The following is a 20204-nucleotide window of genomic DNA, read 5'->3' as shown; positions in this document are numbered from 1 at the left end:
GTCAGTGTCAAAAACTCTGCCTCCTAGGCAGCCATTGGCTCCTCACAGTTCACCCAGATTTGGTTCTGATTGGTTGGTTTCTATACCAGTCAGTGTCTCCAGACCTATCTCCGGGGCTGATCAGCAGTCCCCGTGGAGGCCCAGAGAGAAAGAGAGGCACGGCTGCTGGCCAGACCCAGAGAGAAAGAGAGAGGCAAGGGCTGATCAACAGCTGTCACAGAGGCTACAGATCAGACCCTGCTTCTCTGTCCAGGCCTCTCTCCGGGCCTGATCCACAGCCCCCTCAGCAGTCAGTGCTGGATCGCCGCGCCCACAGTGGCGGCAGTCAGTGCTGGGTCACCACAGCAACCCAGAACTGACTGCAGGACTGACTTCTGGCCGGTCGAGTCTTCAGTCGTTTTGGGCGTTACGGACCCTGGGTTTTTATATATTAGGATAACATCTGGATATGATTACAGAGTTTCTGAGCCTATATTTACACTAAAGTTTTACTTTTCCTCTGTATGGAGAATCCCTTTATCAAAAGCAATAGCCTTTACGTAGTAGTTTTTAAATGTTTTCGTCTGGATATCAAGTGTTTTTAGAATTATATCCTAGAGCTTGATTTAAGTTACATTCATAAGAGATTTTTAGAAATATGTAGACAAGCTAGTATTTCACAATTTAAAAACAGCTGGCCTGGCCGGTGTGGCTCAGTGGTTGAACATCAGCCTATGAACCAGGAGGTCACAGTTTGATTCCCAGTCAGGGCATATGCCCATGTTGCAGGCTCAATCCTCAGTGTAGGGTGTCCATGAGGCAGCCAATCGGTGATTCCCTCTCATCATTGCTGTTTCTATTTCTCTCTCCCTCTTCCTTCCTCTCTGAAATCAATAAAAATATATTTCTTTAAAAATTGGAAATTTTCTAATTAATTTCAGTTAGGTGCTATTATTTAGACATATATATACTAGTAAAATACTTTTACTATTTTCTGGTATTCTGTCTTACCTTAGAAATAATGTAAGTACATTTTACAATTTAATTAAAAATTTTCAGCATCCACCCCAGCTGGTGTGGCTCAGTGGATTGAGCATCATTCCATGCACTCAGAGATCACTGGTTCAATTCTGGGTCAGGGCACATGCCCGGGTTGTGGGCTTGATCCCCAGTAGGGGGCATGCAGGAGGCAGCCTATTGATATGATGTTTGATGTTTCTATCTCTCCACCTTCCTCTCTTTCTAAAGATCAATAAAAACATTTTTTTTTTTTTTTTACAAATTTCATCATTCAGAAGTTATATGTTAATAATCTACCATGTACTAGATATTTTTCTTGACTCTAAGGATATAGCAATTAATAAAATAGTAGAAAAAGTCCCTTTCTGGAACTTAGATTCTAATGGGGGAAGCAGACAATAAATAGATAAATAAACATATAAAACAGGGGTTGGCAAACTTTTTTTGTAAAGAGCCGGATAATAAATAGTTGAGGCTTGTGGGCTATGTGGTCTCTGTTGTAATTACTCAACTTTGCTCTATTGCAGAAGTAGCCATAGTTAGTACATAAATTAACAGGCATGGCAGTGTTCCAATAAACTTTATTTTCAAAAACAGGTGGTGGGCTGGATTTGACTCGCAGGTTATAGTTCACCAATCTCTGGTTTAAAACATCCTAAGGAATGGGAACTATTAGCAATCGATAATTATCAATTTAGACTTAGAGGAGAAAAACCAAAGTTGTTACTCCTCAAAAATAACAGTTTGAGTGAGTGGCTTTTTGCTTTATTATAAAGGGTATTAAAAACAGTAGGAGTGTGTAAGAGAAGCTGTTGCTCTTGTACTAGATGTAATCATATACTAGATCTGTTTAACTGTATCTATATCCTACAGCCATATATGCACGGAGCAACAGCTAGAGCTATAAATATAATGTATACTTAAAGGAAAAATAACTTGGCTATTTCAAGTCAGAACTTTGTAATCATAAACCCCATTTTTCCAAGTTGGAGGAGAGCTTGTTTTTTTTAAATGTGTTTTTTGGTAAGCCAAAGAGAACTTCTTTGCAAATCAGACTCAGCTTCTCTGCAGGGCACTACCACCTGTTCCTAAGATGATGTTCTCTGGTTTTTTATAGTAGTGCATTATCCTTTTTACCTTCTCCAACCCTTTCTGCTGTTTTATTTTCAGTCTCCTTTGAACGTTCTTCCTTCGCCCTCTTTTGTGTGTGTGTGGTAAAATTTACGTAACAAAATTTCCCATTTTAACCATTTTTAAATATATAGTTTAAGTATATTTAATGTAAGTACATTCACAATGCTATGCAACATCACTACTGCCCATCTCCGAACTTTTTCATCATCCCATGCTAAAATACTGTGCCATTAAAACTTTATATTCCTTCTATTCCTATCTGGCCATCTTTTTCTTTCTTTTTTTTTTTTAATCTCACCTAAGGATATGTTTTTCATTGATTCTAGAGAGAGGAAGGGAGAGGGAGAAAGAGAAACATTGATTGGTTGTCTTACCACGCACTCCTTACCATTGAACCGACAACCTCAGTGTGTGCCTTTACTGGGAATCAAAACTGTGACCCTTCAGCGCAAGGAACACTCTAACCACTGAGCCAGGGCAATGAAGCCATCTTTTAAGTTTAGGGTACCCCAGGTCTCTTTTTTGCCCCACTTCTCTCTTTTTGGGTTATTTCATCCATTCACATGGTATTCAGTATCATCTGTATTTAAATTAATGTTACTCATTCATGCATATAGTCAATTAATATTTATTGAGAACCCCATTATTAGGATTTGGGGAAAGGGCAGAGGAAAAACTAACATTGTGTCTACATCCATGGAGTTTATCATCTAGTAGGGGAAATGTAAATACAAATAATTATTTTAAAGGGCGATCTGTAATAAAGGAACAGGAATTTTACCACAGGAAGTGATATATAACCTGAATCCTAAAGATTCAGAAAAATTTAAGTGGGCTAAGGGGAAAGAGGATGTAGGGTGTTTCAGGTAGAGAAGGCCTATGTGCGTGTGTGGGAGGAAGCATGGCAAACATGAACTAGAAGGAGCCAGGGTGGCCGTAGGAAGGAAGCAATGAGATAAGGCGAGAATAGATGAAGGAGCCAGATTCTGCAAGGCCTTATAGACCACATTAAAGATTTGGATTTGATTCTAAAAGTAATGGGAATACATCAAAGGGTTTTATTTAAGTGTGTATGTGGGTGGATGGGAAGACAAGGTTTACATTTTGATAGTTTTGCTTAGCTATGGTGTGGAGAGTAGACGAGAAGGCCAAAAGGGCATGTAGGATGCTCTTGAGGGGGATTGATGAGGATAGCTGGGTAAGGTGGGGGAGGGGGAGTGAAAGGGCAGTGATGCAGATGTGGAAGTAAAAAGGAAAGAACCTGATATGGGGAAATGAGGGAAAAGAAAGTATCAGCATTGATTTCTAGGTTTCTATTTGTGTGATAGGAGAAATGTTGTTAGCATTTTGACTTAGGGACCCCTGAAAGAGAATTCTATTGTTAGTAGAAGAATTGTGAGTTAGGATGTTGGCTCTGGGGCAAATTTTCCATACCCACAGGGGAGACTGAATGGGCAGAGTATATGAAACTGGAGCTCAGAAAAGCTTAGGACTGGGCATATAAATAATGAGGAGTTTGAGGAATATAGACAATAACTAATGTCATGGGTATGAATGAGATTTCCCAGGAAAGAGAACATGGTATAGAGTGAGAAGATAAAAGGGCTGAGGATTTGAAATGCTAGTGATTAAATAAATAACCAATTAAAGAGAATGAGTTTCAAAGGAGATGGAGAAATAAAGAGATAGGAAGAAGTTAGCAGCCCCATTTCTGTTCAGGTCAGTATTTCGGAGACCATGCCACTAGTACACACTACATACTAACTATTGTAAAATGAGGTGTGTTGTCTCAGTGAATTATATATAAAACTACTCTGTTCAGCTTTCTACACTATCCAGTAACTTCAGAGTCATCATATTTTTTTCCCCCCTTTTCCCAATGTTTAATGTCTATTCCTTTTTTGGGGGGAGCGGGGGGAGAACCTATACTGCCTTAATTCAGGCTAATCTATTCAACTTCAAAATCCCCCTCAGTTTTTGCCCCCTAAACTGATTGGATCATACAACTCTTGCTCCAAAATCACTGATGGCACTATCATTGCTGCTGATTGAGGTTCAGACTCCTGAGCATAGTGTTCCAGGCCTCCCATGACCTGGCCCCAGCTGGTTTTCCCTATTGTACCTCACCATGTGCTCTACCTTTCTAGATAATTCACTCTTAATCCCTGAACATACTGTACATTTTCAAGACACTGCTTCTGTTCATGTTATAAACACAGACAAAAGCACATACTTTCCTCACTTTCAGTAGCATATTATTATTCATCCTCTCAAGACTGTAGCAGTGCCTCTCCTTCGAAAAAGCCTTATGTAGTTTCTCACAATTGTGGTACCTTACTCTTATCTCATAAATTCCATAAACCTTTGCACATTTGTGATAATACACATTTCATTTTGTCTTGAAATAGTCGTATTTTTCTGGCTAAACTACTTGGCTTTTTGAGAAAAAAGCACCATGTCACATTTGTCTCTATTTCTACACAGTGCTTTGCTGATGGTCAGAAATATTGAATAAACTGTGGATTTTAGAATAGGGTAGGAGAAAGAAGTACTATTTCAAGTATTAATATTTCTTGTACATAATTGAACTTGATTGCTTAGCCCTATTTTTGTACTGTTTCTATTTTATATTCGTGGCACAATATATATATATTTTTTGGGGGGAGGGTGGGGGCAGAAATATTCTTCTTGAGTCAGAAAATGGGAGGAAGGAGGACTTTTTTTAAAGAGCATCCTCCCATGTTTGACCTTAACCTACTTATTATTGCTTTTTTTTTTTCTCTCAAAAATCCAAACTTTGAAAAGGCTTTTTAAAAACTCATTATTTCATAGTTTTTGTAACACAAAAAGTTTGTTGTGGAAAATGAGAAAATACAAATTGCCTTTACATTCATTTTATTTTTCAAGGCCATTTGAGGTTGATACAGTTGGAATAAACTTTCCGATGAAATAGAAGAACATTCATGTAGTGGCTAATAATTTGTTGAGGAGATATTTTTTCTATGCTATTACTTTTTGTTTGGTGTAGCTACTCTTTTCCTCGCATAACACAATTTAAGATAATGAAAATATTTTGTTGGGATTACTAATAGGATATATTTTCTCCTACTATAAGAATGTTTCTGTGTTGAAATTGAGATAGGTAAATGACTTATTTCATACTAGGAAAAATTTTGTAATAAAATGTTAACTTTTTCTCAGTTATTAAATTTGATTTCCCCCTTTACATTAATACAGCTCTCAAGAGGCAGAATTTATATAATAATCCTTTCAACTCCATGAGTTATACAAGCCCTTATAGTCCAAATGCAAGTAGCCCATACAGCAGTGGTTTCAATTCTCCATCCTCAACCCCAGTTCGACCTCCTATAGTCAAGCAGCTAATACTTCCTGGAAATTCAGGTAAGGAGAAAATGAAATGGAATGCTTAAAGAATGGGTTTTAACTTACTGCCCTAACTGAGAAAATACCTTATTCATCAGTAGTTCAAGTTATTTTATTTATGAAACTGTTAACTGATTAGAGAATATATCATTGAGGGTCTACTTGGCACCAGATACTATAGAGAGGGATACAGATGAGCCATTTTACATCCATGAAGTTTTCTTTAGCATGTACTTAAAAGTTTTTAAATCTGGCTTCATTAAATAAGGTCCCAAGCTTGATTATTTTAACCAATAGATGCTTATTTCATAGCTTGCTTGGATTATAAAAGCTACAGAATTAAAAACTTTTTAATAGGATTTTAATATTGATATTACACTTAAATAATAGTATAAGGTTATATGTGAATGTGCTAAAAGAGTATTTGGAGCCCTAAATGACTTGGGAGGGATAGATTGCTGTAAACTGGGAAAAGAATGTTCCACTTTGGTTCCTAAACTGCATTGTTACTCTGTAGCTTAACTTACTCTGTAGCTTACTGTTCATTAGAATTCACTAATTCAGTTACTCTTATTGCCGCTATTGTATGGATAATTATTATAATTTCCTTAAAAGTTAAAATGTTATTAACCATCTCACATTTTTTACCTGAGTGCTCTCTAGTCTGATGTCTTTATTGATCCTGCTGTTTGCTTCGCACATAGGTTGTTACTTGCTACATATTTCACCCATTACTCTCATAGTAAAAAGTTTAATCTTCTATATTTGTTTAATATAAAAGATTTTTATTCCAGCACTATTTGAGCCTGACTTTCCATATCCTGTCATTATGCCCTTCTTTTTTTTTTTTTAATATATTTTATTGATTTTTTACAGAGAGGAAAGGGAGAGAGAGAGTTAGAAACATCGGTGAGAGAGAAACATCGATCAGCTGCCTCCTGCACATCTCTCCTACTGGGGATGTGCCCGCAACCCAGGTACATGCCCTTGACCGGAATTGAACCTGGGACCCTTCAGTCCGCAGGCCGACGCTCTATCCACTGAGCCAAACCGGTTTTGGCGATTATGCCCTTCTTGATAATATAAATATTATTTCATATTCTTGCTCTTCTTATGTGCCTTTACGTTGGAGCTGACTTACAGTGAAGAATTCTGGAAAACAAGCTCTTTAAATAAATTCATATTAGAAATAGTAGTGACACTGCTGTCATTTTGTTATTATGCACTAGAAGGTGATCTGATGAAAGCATTTCCTTAGAAGGAAGTTCGACTCTCTTGGATATGTATGTCCTTTATTCCTCTGCCCTGTCTTCTTTCCCTCTTTTGGTTAAGAACAACAAAATACTTTTTTTATCTAGTCATTTTCTTCATCCCATTTTTGTGCTTCCCTACTAAATTTCAGAGAATTCCTTGGATAAGCATTTCTTTAGTTTGGCAAAAGAATTTTATAAACATGGCATAATGTAGGAGAAATGAGCTAGTGTTCTTTTTTTGGTTTGTTGCTAACTTTCTAAGGAATCCTGATTTTCCTCAAATTATAGTATTCTGGTTTAGGAAAAATAGATACTTTTATTTAGGGAAAAGATGATAGTGTTTGCTAATGACTATGAATTTGGGAGGAGAAAACACCACATTGTAAGTACATCTATTTATAAAGCAGTATCATTGGCTACCTTGTAGAAAAATCCTCTAATATGCATTATTGAAAACTAGCTACTTGTCAGGAACTGTTTTGAAAGCGTATCTGTTTTATAAGAGGAATAGATAAGTTATAGTTAAACAAAATGTGTTTTATGTTTATGCCATAATGTATTTAGGAATCTCTATGGCCCTCCCTATTCTTAATAAGGTCAATTTTTTATTTCAATATTTGGGGATTTTATAAGCAGAAGGCAAAATAATAATAAACTAAATCAGAAGATATAATATCAGGTTTATTCAATTTTTGTTTCACCAAAGTTTGATTTTCTTTTAAGGTAATTTGAAAAGTTCATCAGACAGAAACCCTCCACTCAGTCCTCAATCCTCTATAGACAGTGAGTTAAGTGCTTCAGAATTAGATGAAGATTCCATTGGATCTAATTATAAGCTAAATGATGTAACCGATGTGCAGATTCTAGCTCGGATGCAGGAAGAAAGTAAGTATTTTAATTGTTAAAGTTGAGGTCTTTCATATGATATAATTTTGTTGTGAGTATTAAATATTTCTTAAAGTGTAAAATAGTAGTGTAGTTAGAGATGTTGAAATTTTTGAGATGTTGACATTTTTGAGGCTTATTCAACATATGGACTTGTTTGTTAGCTTGTTTTCAGAGTCCGTTTTATGTAAAGCAGTTTCCTATGTGAGGACAAAGGCAGGCAGGTTTCATTCTGCTTTCATGACTGGTAATCATATCCTGCATGTTACTCCGCACTAGAACTCACTAGTGTAGTTATTACGCTATTACTCTGGGTTTTTTTAATGTAGACCAGTGTTTCTCAACCTTTTTTTCATTGTTGCTACAATAAGGTGCCTTTTTAGATATTTTATTTCCCCCGCCCCACATGAAATTTTAAGACCACAGATATGCTTTGTGTCTCTATATACTTTGAGGGACACAATCTATTAGGGTCACTAAGATTTTTTTCACATTCCAAGGAGCAATTTTTATTCCCTTGTGATAAATATCACCTCCCTTAGAATGTATGGTATCTATTATATAAAAGCCAAGCAACCGGAACCACCAGTCACTATGACGCGCACTGCAGCTGACCAACCTGCCCGATCGGCGGCGGGGCCAGATGGCCAACCTCCCACGGCCCCTCCCCCCGGCCTGCCCAGCCTGATCGGACCCCCCCCCCCCCCCCCCCCGCACAAATTTGTGCACTGGCCCTCTAGTAGAATATACAAAAGACCTTTATGAGAATATTGGAATTGTGACTTTAAATTAAATGATGCACGTGATACTGCTTTGCAAAGTGGTCCTTACAACTTTTTAGGTCACAGACACCTTTGAAAATCATTAAAAATTATGTCCCCTGTCATTCCCAAAATGTATATAAGCACACAATTTTTCATACTGCTTTAAGGGTTTATGCCTTGGCTCTCATCTGAATGTAAGATGTTGGTTATAATATTATTCTTCCCTATACATTTTATTACAGATGCCATGGACTTAACTGTGAAATAAGCAATCTCTAAAGTGATCCCTTTAGCCTTTATAATAAAAAGATCCTTTGAACACTAATTGCACAGTGACAGTGGGCTGAGGGTAATGGAGCATTGCTATAATTTAAAAACTTTTCTTAGACCCTTTCTTTTATATAAATATGTAGTATTATCAAGTTATAACATTTATTAGGAAATGTTCTTATTCTGCTGATTCATTTCCCATTTTCACACAATTTCCCCTAGAAAGATAGAAAGACTTGATGCTTGTTTTATTTATCTTCAGCCCTAGAAACTAGTGGTGTGGTACTCTCTTCTGTAATTTTGAATAGCACCTCAACTGAGACTATGGTATTGTCAGCTAGTGAGGGGCTAGTTATCATAATGGATGTGAAAAAGAGAATAAAGAATGTTGCCTAACTGTAACTTAGAGTAAACTCACCAATTCTTTGAACCTTGACTTTTTTGACCCCACTATTTTGTTAGAAACACAGCCAACTATTTGCTGTAGTTTTCATATTGTGCTTTGGTAACAAATAATAAAAATTATAGCCTTACTTTAATAATCCTTTCTAAGCTGTCTACATGCACAAATATTTATTTTCCTGGTGAATTAAAAAAAAAAATAGTAAAAAATGTGTATGATTCTTCCTTGAAAACACCAGTGTTGTTTTTTATTTTTTTTTAAGAGAATGATTTTCTTTTTCACAACATTGTTTCTCCAGGTTTTTGGCAGTAGAAATGTAGAATTACAGATTCGGACTGTTGCCTAGTTAAGCCCCCTCATTTTTAGTATGAGAGACGTACAATCCCATAGTGACTGGGGCCCCCTTAGTTCCCCTTGTTAGTGGAGAGCCTGCAGTGAAATCTGGATTTTTCTTTTTCTTTTTTTTTTTTTTATAGTAAAGGTGGAGATTTATTGAAGAACAAGTACAGACTCCCACATGGGGAGAGGGAAGAGTCCCACAGAATAGACTCCCACGTAGAGAGGGGGAAAAGGGTTCTGGATTTTTCTTTTTTAAAACAGTTCTTTTCACTGATCTGTTGTCTTATGTTAGGTAACTTTAGTGCCATGTTTGCTATTATAAGACACTAAGTAACTTGTTGGTTACTGTAGTGGTCCCCAAACCTGACTGAAAGGCTAGGTGAACCCTGGGAGTCTGTAGTTTTATAGATACCCTGGTGTGCTTCTCACTCACCATTTGAGAAGACCATATTGATAGCACTTTATTTCTGTAGTAGTACCCCCCTTTTAATTGGGGATACTTTCCAAGACCCCCCAGTGGATGCCTGATACTGTATATGTGCTATTTTTTTTCCTATGCATACATACCTATGATAAAGTTTAATTTATAAAGTAGGCACAGTAAGAGTTTAACAATAACTACTAATAGAAAAGAACAATTATATCAGTATACTGTCATAAAAATTATATGCATGTGGTCTCTCAAAGTATATTGTTGTACTGTATATACAGCATATACAGTGGACAGAGGGATAATGATTCACACCCCAGGCAATACTGGGGCGGGACAGTAGGAGATTTTATCATGCTACTCCCAACTGCATGCAATTTAAAACGTTTGAATTGTTTATTTGTGAAATTTTCCATTGAATATTTTAGACGTGGTTGACTGCAGGTAACTGAAACCTCAAACAGTGAAACTGTGGATAAGGAGGGAATACTGTATGAATATATAACTTGAAAGTTTGAATGCTACTCTAACATCTTTTAGACCAGACTGCTAATAGTTAGCAGGACTTGCTCAAAATATCTAAATTCTTTTTTTAAAACTTATAATTGTTCTCATTTAATATGTAGCAACAATTGTTTTTATTCTAGAAGTTTTTATACTATTGAAGGGCTTGTAAGTTTGTTTGGGTGTTTCTGGAGGTATCAAGATACATAGGGTTATGAAGCAGTTGAAATTTCATTTATGCCCAAATACTGAATTCCACAGGGTGGGATAGAAGTTTCCTTCATCCTCTTCTTTATTTTTATTTTTTATTGATTTCAGAGAAAAAAGGAGAGGGAAAAAGAGAGGGAAACATCAATGATGAGAGAGAATCATTGATTGGCTGCCTCTTGCATGCCCCCTACTGGGGATGGAGCCCACAACCTGGGCATGTGACCTTGATCCGAATCAAACCCAGGACCCTTCAGTCTGCAGACTGACGCTCTATCCACTGAGCTAAACTAGCTAGGGCTCCTTCATCATCTTCTTGAATAAGATTAACCATTCCAATGATTTGGTATTCAGGAAGTTTATTTAGAATACTGTGTATTCTTTTTTGTTTGTTTAAGGTTTTGTGTTTTTTTTTTTATATTTAGAGAGGAAGGGAGAGAGAAAAAGGGAGAGAAACATCCATTAGCTGCCTCCCACATCCCCCTCCTGAACCCCCCACTGGAGATCGAACTGACAACCTTTCAGTGCACTGGACAAAGCCCAGCCAACTGAGCCACACCGGCCAGGGCCTCACTGTATTCTTTACTGGCTGGACAGTAATTGTTTTCCCACACTATTCCTATAATGTTAATCTCGAATTTGGATTACTGTTTCTAGGAGTAGAAATATTTTTAAGTTTGTGGTTCTACTTGATAGATTTCAGATTCAAGAAGAAATGTTGAAATTGGGCAAAGGTTTATAAAACTTCCTTCAGTTTAAAAATAACCTTTGAGGTGTGGTTTATGCATCCTTATATGGGAGGCTATCTAAGATGATTCAAGTGGAGAGTTTTCCTTTACACTGTATACTCTGTTTGAAGTTCTCAATGATCTTTTGCTTTTAAACTTTAAAAATATTTGAATGTTTAAAAATATAATTAAATAAAATTACACATTCATTATCGTCAGGTCTCCGGCAAGAATATGCAGCCACCACATCTCGGCGCAGTTCTGGTTCATCTTGCAATTCTACAAGACGGGGTACTTTTAGTGATCAGGAACTTGATGCACAGAGTTTAGATGATGAAGATGACAGTATGCATCATGCAGTATACCCTGCTGTTAACAGGTTTTCACCATCACCACGCAATTCACCTCGACCATCACCTAAGCAGTCACCCAGAAATTCACCTCGTTCACGATCTCCTGCTCGGGGAATAGAATATAGTAGAGTGTCCCCACAGCCTATGATTAGCCGCTTACAGCAACCTCGCCTTTCACTTCAAGGTCATCCCACGGATTTACAGACAAGCAATGTGAAAAATGAAGGTAATGAAAATGTTTTTGGAAAAAAAATTGTCCTTCATATTTCAGTATGAAAGTGACAATTTTTACCAGGGTTTTGTATTTCAGATAAGTAGATCAAGGATTTAGTTAGTTTACCGTTTTATTAATAGTGAATCAATACAAAAGTAAAGGAGAAAGTGAGTTTAATTTTACTTGATTATGTGTGCTTTGTTCTACTCATAAAATGGTCTGTATATAGATTTTTATTTAAATGAATAATTTATAGTTATTTTTATTTTATCTTTATTATTTTTATTTTATCTTTATTATTTTTTAAATCCTCACCCAAGGATATGTTTTTCATTGATTTCTAGAGAGAGAGTGGAAGGGGGCGGGGAGGAGAGAAACATCGATTTGAGAGGGACACATCGACTGGTTGCCTCCCGAATGTGCCCCTACCGGGGCTGGGGAACCTGCAACCAAGGTACATGCCCTTGACCAGGAGTCGAACCCCAACCCTTAGGTCCTGGGCTGACGCTCTAACTATTGAGCAACTGGCCAGGGCTATAGTTCTTTTTAAAGTTCTTCTTATTTTACTCATTTATATAATCTGGGTTGAGTTGTGTATTGATATAAGATGTGTACTTCCTGTTAGCTCTTCTAAAATATATAAAATACTTAAATTTGATTTTTGAATGCTGATTAATATTTTCTTTTTCCATGTGAGAAAATGGTTTTTATTTTTAATTAAAATTATGTTGTCATAGAAAAACTAAGACGCAGTCTTCCAAACCTGTCCCGAACATCTAGTACACAAGTTGACTCAGTGAAAAGCAGCAGAAGTGACTCAAATTTTCAAGTGCCAAATGGAGGAATACCTCGCATGCAACCTCAGGCTTCAGCCAGTAAGTACCTCTCATGTTATAGATGTTAATTTTGTGCTGAGTAGCTGTACTAAACTATTTAGTAAAATGTAGTAAACTATTACTTGTTATAAGATAATCATAGTTATATTAAAATTTAAAAGTTGTCCCTGTAACATACCCAATTATATCAATACTTATACCTATATAAAACACTGGTCTCTCCAAATTTGAAAATAAGCAAAGGCTAGCTATTTAATATGTTAATATACATATATATTTCTTAAAACCTCACATTCTGCAATATTGCACATTAAAATGACAGGATTTAGGGGGACATTAGTCCTGGGACAGATCACTTAAAACCCAACCAGCTTTCTTACTGGAGCATTAATAAAAACAGTGATCCTATAAAAATACTAGCACAATTAAGACCATTTGAATTTTTAATGAATAAAGAACTCCAACAAATAATAGAACAAATAGAATAGAACAAATAAGAGAATAAAAATAGTTAAAGGTGACTTAATGGGATGGAAGGGTTGAGACTGTTGAATTAAGGAGACATATGCAACATAAAGATCAAAGAGAATCATTCAGAAAGAACTTCTAAGAAAGAGGGGCCAAACCCAGCCAAGAAGTGATGTGGGAGTAAATGGGCATTGTGTGCTTTACTGTGCAAGGTGATTAAAAAAGATTGAAATACTTTCCAAAAAGTATTGCTTGTAACTAGGATAGTAGTCAAGCCAATTTTAAACAAACTATCACAGTTATTTCTACAATCTTAGAAATACTCAGTATTATGCCATGTATCCCACAGCCCACATCAGTGCTGTAGTTTGACTCATTCAGTTCTTTTGTATCATATTATTGTCAGTGGTCACTGTGATGTGTTTCTTCATTTCCTCAAAGCTGTGAGGAAGAAGATACAATCGTGAGGTTATTCACTCCATTTATAACTTGTTTATTGAATAGTACAGCTTAGAAAGCATTTAATTCTTTTTTAGTTTCTCCTTGGTTCTATTGTGGTTAGCTGACTTTATGTACTTTATGTTAAGCTGCTATTACTTGGTGGTTCAAAAATAACAGACCAGGAAAAAATACATTGAACCCAAATGACTTTTGTGAAAATATTGATAAATTTTCTCTCATTTACCTATTGCATATGATATTACTTATATTACAGAAATTCTCATTATACTGTACTGTACATGAAAAATCCTATTTAACTCTCAAACCAGTTCTATGAATTGGGTACAAATATCAACACGTTTTACAAATTAAAAAGTTGAAGCTTTGAATGCTTAAATAATTTATCTGTGATCTTAAACTTATAGGTGGCAAGTTAGGATTCAAACCCATGTTGATCCTGTTCAAGGGCCCAAGTCTACCTAAAGAGTTGTCACATCCATGGTTTAGTACTAAGACATGAACATTTTTCAGAAATAATATTTCTGTTTTTTTCTAAGATGTAAGGCACAATGGAAAATTGTTAACCGGAAATTTGTATACTGCATTGATTTGGCTGGTTATATACAAAAACATGTTGTTTTTACCAAATTAAATTTTAAACTTAGTATTCTAGGTCTTATGATAAAGAGTGCCATTATGTTACTCGTATGAAATGGTAAATAAAATAGAGATTCACAAAAACTTTAAAAATGAAAATAAAGATACAGCTTAAGCTCTTTTATCCCTACAATGGTGATAGGTTTGTGCCTCTAAACTTGCAAATTAAGTTAATTTGACACTTGAGAAATCCTGTTTCTGGGTTTTTCACCTCTTGGTATACTTGCCTGAAACAAAAAGCAATCACAGTGTTAATACAACAGAAAATAAAATTTTATACCATTAAGAAGGTTAAGTAATAAAATTCATGTACATTGTAAGCTACACTTTTATACCCTATGCACAGATAATCCAAAACATTGTGTGTAGTTGACTTTCAAAGTTGCTTTTAGACATTGTTTGAATTGTTAAGTTTTGAGTTTCTTAAAACTTTACACAGTATATCTCCAAACAGCTTCCCAACTCTGTGGTAAAACCAGCTATATCTGTATCCTCTTTACCTTATTCCATTGTCAGTACCACCTCTTTACTCAGGGTTGTTCCCTTATGCCCTCATACATGCTCCTCATTTGAACTACTCTAGCAGCTCAAAGCTATATGGAAATGAAAAATAGTTCTTCACAAAAATAGAAGAAAAAAGGAACGGTTGATAACTAGGATAAAATTGTTAATAATAGAAAAGTATATTAACCATATCTTAAACTTTATAATTACTTGCCATCTCTAGTGATAGAATTACCACTGAATAATCACCTGCTGATTCCCTAGAATTTTTTCTGTAGATGAATTAGTTTTAAATTTTCTTTCCCAACAGTTGATAATTAAGGAAAAAATATAGGGATGCATAAAAAATCTAATTACTAATTTACTTTTAAGTGTTTAAATATGTATGTAGTTTCATAATGGTGTGTCTCAATATTTGAATAATTTACAGGCAGAAGAGAAAGTGGGGTACCATCCTTTTTTTAAAATTACATATACTTGTTTATTTTTATATTTGTAGCTGTAGTGAAGCTTCTTTGTAATTGAAATGTCACAAACATTTTAGTGTAGAATAGCACTGTTCACAAAAATGTATTTGCAAAGTAGTAAATCCAGAATATTTGCATATTTAAACATTAAAGTTTGTTTTATAAAAATATTTAAAGCTTCATATTTAAAATTAATATATTATCAAGCAAAATATGTTACCTATATTTCTTAAAATTTTACATATATCTTTGATACATAAAACTTTATATGTGTAAGTATTTTTATTAGCGTGTGTGTTACATACTGCTTACCTAATAGCCTTTTTATTTTGGTATATCATTATAAATATAATAGCAAGTTTTATACACTTTATTCATGAATGAGTATTTTTTATTTTTTGTATAGTTAGTATAAAGAATGTTGCATTTTGTTTTAAGTATTTGTTTTCCAGCTCTTAAATGATAAAGCTTTGGTTCTGACTTGCTGATCTGCATGAACCTAACTTTGCAAGGTTGCTGTTATTTCCACCTAAGGGACCACTTCTTTTGCCTTGTTACTCTGCCAATCACTATTTTTATATGCTTATTTGCTGTGGCTGCATTATTATGGGTGCTGGCATTCAAATATGAATATTATGAGAGTTCTTATATATTTTCATTTTTATGGCTTTACTAATTTTTTACCCATATATTTGGAAAATGTGCATAACTTAAAAAGTTTAAGAAAACCAGAGCATTGCAGAAGTCGTGGTTACATGTTGTTTCTCAGTTTCTCCAGCTACAGGAAGGAATGTTTGTCAGAGTTTTTCAAAAGACCAGTGTCCTGCTTTCTAAGACTCCTGGAGCATGAGTTAGTAGAAAGCTTAGTTTTCAGATAAATACAGGAATTATTTGTTCAGAGATAAGGGAAGAGAAGGGAGAAAAATCCAAGACAATCTGTTGGTTTAAGAAAAGTAATACTCAAACTTCAAACTTTGGTTAGTATTTTAAAATGTTTACTTTCACATGTATTATCTCATTTAAACATAATAACAACACATTTTTTATTTTTATAGAGAGGGAGCAGAGATCCATATAAATTATATGTACAACATCATATAACTAGAAAAGTGGCAAAACCAAGCCAAATTACTCCCTCTTCTCTGAGTCTCCTGATTTCCTCCCAATCATGGTTTGGATTACATCATGCTGACCTGACTGCAAATGAGTAGGCATCTTGGAAATATTCTTGGATAACTTTATTGGAGCATGATTCTTTGTGAATTGCCAGAAAATCATTCAGTGTAATATTTATCCATGGCTTACATTTAGCCAAATTAAAGAATATATATTTTTTAAAATATATTTTATTGATTTTTTACAGAGAGGAAGGGAGAGAGATAGAGAGTTAGAAACATCGATGAGAGAGAAACATCGATCAGCTGTCTCCTGCACATCTCCCACTGGGGATGTGCCCGCAGCCCAGGTACATGCCCTTGACCGGAATCGAACCCGGAACCTTTCAGTCCGCAGGCCGATGCTCTATCCACTGAGCCAAACCGGTTTCGGCTAAAGAATATTTTTATATAGTGTACAGAGTATACCACCAGAGAAAAAGTACATAGGACCAATTGTCAGACAGCCTTACCCATAGCCAGAGGTCCATGGGGAAGGAATTTTCATGCAGATTTTGCTTGGAACCAAAACACTAGAAAGTTACATTTGAATTTTATGTAATTATAAAACATAAATTGAAATAAATGCCATGGTAAATTTGTGTAATGGGTTATTAAAACAATGAATGAAATATTTGTGGAACAGTTAAGCATAAGTAGTGCAGTGATGTTGGGTCAGTTATCTAATCTTGCAGCAATTTTATAAATGTAGTTTTTCTGGCCCTTGTTTCTGGAAAATTTGATTGAATACATCTGGGATGGGGACAAGAATCTCTATTTTTTTAGAAGTGTCTTCTGTCAACTGATTCTGGGGCATATTCAGGTTTGAGAACCAATGGAATAGACCTCAGTTGTAGAGGATCTTGAATGGTTAGTTTATACAGTTGTCAGTCACTTATGTGTTTCTTAATTATTCAACAGATATTTATTTTGGGTGTGTATTATGTTCCAAGCACTTGGAATATAGGTGTGAATGAGACAGCTGAGCACTTCAATAGTTGGGAGTGATAGGCAGGAACTTCTGTGGGAACAGGGCATTAATCTCAGCAGTGTGAAGAGGTTTACAGGAAAGATTTTGAAAGATAATCTCAGCCAGCCTAAGAGGATTTTATGTGTTGCCACATCAAGAAAGGAGGCGCAGTTTTCCCAACAGTGAGATCAGTAATGAAGTCTTAAGGATGGGATGTAGGTAGGGGACAGATTGTGGGAGTTTTTAAGTTTCATATTAAGAAGTTTAATTTTATCCTATAAGTGTGTGGAACAATGATAGGCTTTTAATCAGTTTATTCTCAGAAAATTCAATTTGGTAGCAATGTAGAGAATGGATTAAAGTTGAGAGACCTTAGAAGACTATTGCATAATCTGGGCAAAAAATGATCTGAACAAAGGCAGTGGTACAGGCAGTGATAAGAACTGGATGACTTTTTAAAAATGAAATAGATGATATGTGACTTGGTAACACTGAGAAGATTGGAGGAGGAGAGGGAGAGGATTGAAGGATGACTCTGAATAAGAAATCTGTACGCAAGCAAAATGTCTTGGGGTGTCGGGGACAAGGGTCATTTTACTTAGCAGTAATTAACATTCATTTGTAGTGGCTTACTTAGTATTTGGCAACTGTGAAGATTATTTTAATAATCCCCCTATATGGCAAAATTATGTTAAATAATTAAGTGGGATGAGTTGTAATAAAAAAGTCTAGGGCCCTGGTCAGTGTGGCTCGGTTGAGTATCCTGTAGTACTCTGAAAGGTCGCTGGTTGATTTCCGATCAGGGCACATGCCCAGGTTTCAGGTTTGGTTCCCAGTCAGGGTGTGTAGAGGAGGTAGGCAACTGATGGATGTTTCTCTCTCTCTCTCTCTCTCTCTCTCTCTTTCTCTCTCTCTCTCCCTTCCTCCCCCCCCACCCCCCCCCACCCCCCCCCACCCCGCCGCCACTCTCCCCCGCCACTCTCCCCCCTTCTCCCTTCCTCTCAAATCAATAAAAACATTTTAAAGCCGAAACCGGTTTGGCTCAGTGGATAGAGTGTCGGCCTGTGGACTGAAGGGTCCCGGTTTGATTCCGGTCAAGGGCATGTACTAGGGTCCTGGGTTCGATTCCGGTCAAGGGCACATCCCCAGTGGGAGATGTGCAGGAGGCAGCTGATCGATGTTTCTCTCTCATCGATGTTTCTAACTCTCTATCTCTCTCCCTTCCTCTCTGTAAAAAATCAATAAAATATATTTAAAAAAACATTTTAAATAATAATAAAGGCTAGGGAAAAATGCAGACAATGAAAATATTCTTTTATTGAACTTTCTATTTTATAACTCAGTAAAAATAATAAAATCAACATACATTTTTTAAAGGAAAAAATATTTTTACATATTGGTTGAGCACAGTAATGCATATTACAGCTTAACTTCTAAAATTTGTCAATTTCTTTAGAATTTATCTTTTATTTAGGCTCAATACACACTATACCCAGATTTATCTAATTATCTTTACTCATATTGATTGAAGAACAGTCTTCAATTTTTAATTCTAAAAGGTTTGGGTTTTGAGATTGTCTTTTGTTTAATGAAGCAACTGCTATACAAATAGGGAAAATGTTCAAAGTAAAGATAAGTTTGGCAGAGATTCATAAAAATCCCATTTTACACTAAATTCAGAAATTGCCATACTGTTTATGTCTTTATTCCTTTGGAAATCAAGTGCAATGATTTTTAAATGTCTTCACAGTTTGAAAAATTAAATACATACTCAAAGTCACATATAATGATAGAATTGGACTAATATTCTGTTTCATTGATTTTATAATCGCTGTACCATTATTGTTTATTTCTAATCTGTTTAAATATAGGAATATATTATTGTACCACAGGGGTTGGGCACATAATCTGCTGAAGTGAGCATGATTTCAAATTGCTATGAGCTTACTCTTGAAAGAAACATGTAGTTGAGCCCACCTATGCCAGGGGAGACTTTATAACTGGGAGTTCTCCTAAGTACCTTTTATATGAAATGTATTGTTTATTAAAGGATAAATATTCAAATGTGCCAATTTCAAGCTATATATATGTTATTAAAACTCAAGTGTCACCCTAGCCAGTTTTTCTCAGTGGTTAGAACATTGGCCCTCTCTCTGGACTGAAGAGTCTTGGGTTCAATTCCGGTTAAGGGCATGTACCTTGGTTCCAAGTTCAATCCCTGGCCCAGGTCCCAGACAGGGCACCTGTGGGAAGCAACCAATCGATGTGTCTCTCTCACATTGATGTTTCTCTCTCTCTCTCCCTTCCCTTCAGCTCTCTCTAAAAAAATCAATGGAGCCGAAACTGGTTTGGCTCAGTGGATAGAGCGTCGGCCTGCGGACTGAAAGGTCCCAGGTTCGATTCCAGTCAGGGGCATGTGCCTGGAATGCGGGCACATCCCCAGTAGGAGATGTGCAGGAGGCGGCTGATCGATGTTTCTCTCTCATCAATGTTTCTAACTCTCTATCTCTCTCCCTTCTTCTCTGTAAAAAATCAATAAAATATATTTTTTAAAAAATCAATGGAAAAAATATCCTTAAATGAGGATTAGTAAAAAAACACACAAAACTCAAGCGTACCTTGCAGCCATTGTTTATAACTAAGGCCAACAAATATTTTCTTCAGAGAGGCGTATTTTATCATTGACATTATTATTGCTGGGACATGATGATAAAAAAAAAAAGCTAGTTTTATTTTTGTTTCCAAATTTTCTTACAGACAGCATACCTACTTATTGTATGCACTTGGGGGTGGTGTGGTGGAGGGCGGCATTTTCACCACCCTTCCCTTGATGCACATGA

General features: G+C 35.9%; 1 protein-coding gene across 2 annotated transcripts in view; it reads left to right on the top strand.

Annotated features, from left to right (window-relative positions):
- The window catches only part of SLAIN2 (SLAIN motif family member 2), a 70903-nt gene that overhangs the window by 25378 nt on the left and 25321 nt on the right, over positions 1 to 20204 (top strand). For both annotated transcript variants that reach the window (XM_070396992.1, XM_070396984.1), the window contains exons 3-6: positions 5371 to 5535; positions 7494 to 7655; positions 11520 to 11879; positions 12605 to 12742. In XM_070396992.1, coding sequence (XP_070253093.1) covers positions 5371 to 5535; positions 7494 to 7655; positions 11520 to 11879; positions 12605 to 12742 — 825 coding nt within the window. The remainder of the gene's footprint in view (positions 1 to 5370; positions 5536 to 7493; positions 7656 to 11519; positions 11880 to 12604; positions 12743 to 20204) is intronic.

Source organism: Myotis yumanensis, unplaced genomic scaffold (genome assembly GCF_028538775.1).
Source record: "Myotis yumanensis isolate MYYU_CA2020_CCGP unplaced genomic scaffold, mMyoYum1.0.hap1 SCAF_1, whole genome shotgun sequence".
NCBI classification, from domain to species: Eukaryota; Metazoa; Chordata; class Mammalia; order Chiroptera; family Vespertilionidae; genus Myotis; species Myotis yumanensis.
Note: the sequence above shows the minus strand (reverse complement) of the source record. Positions and strands in the feature narration are given on the sequence as shown.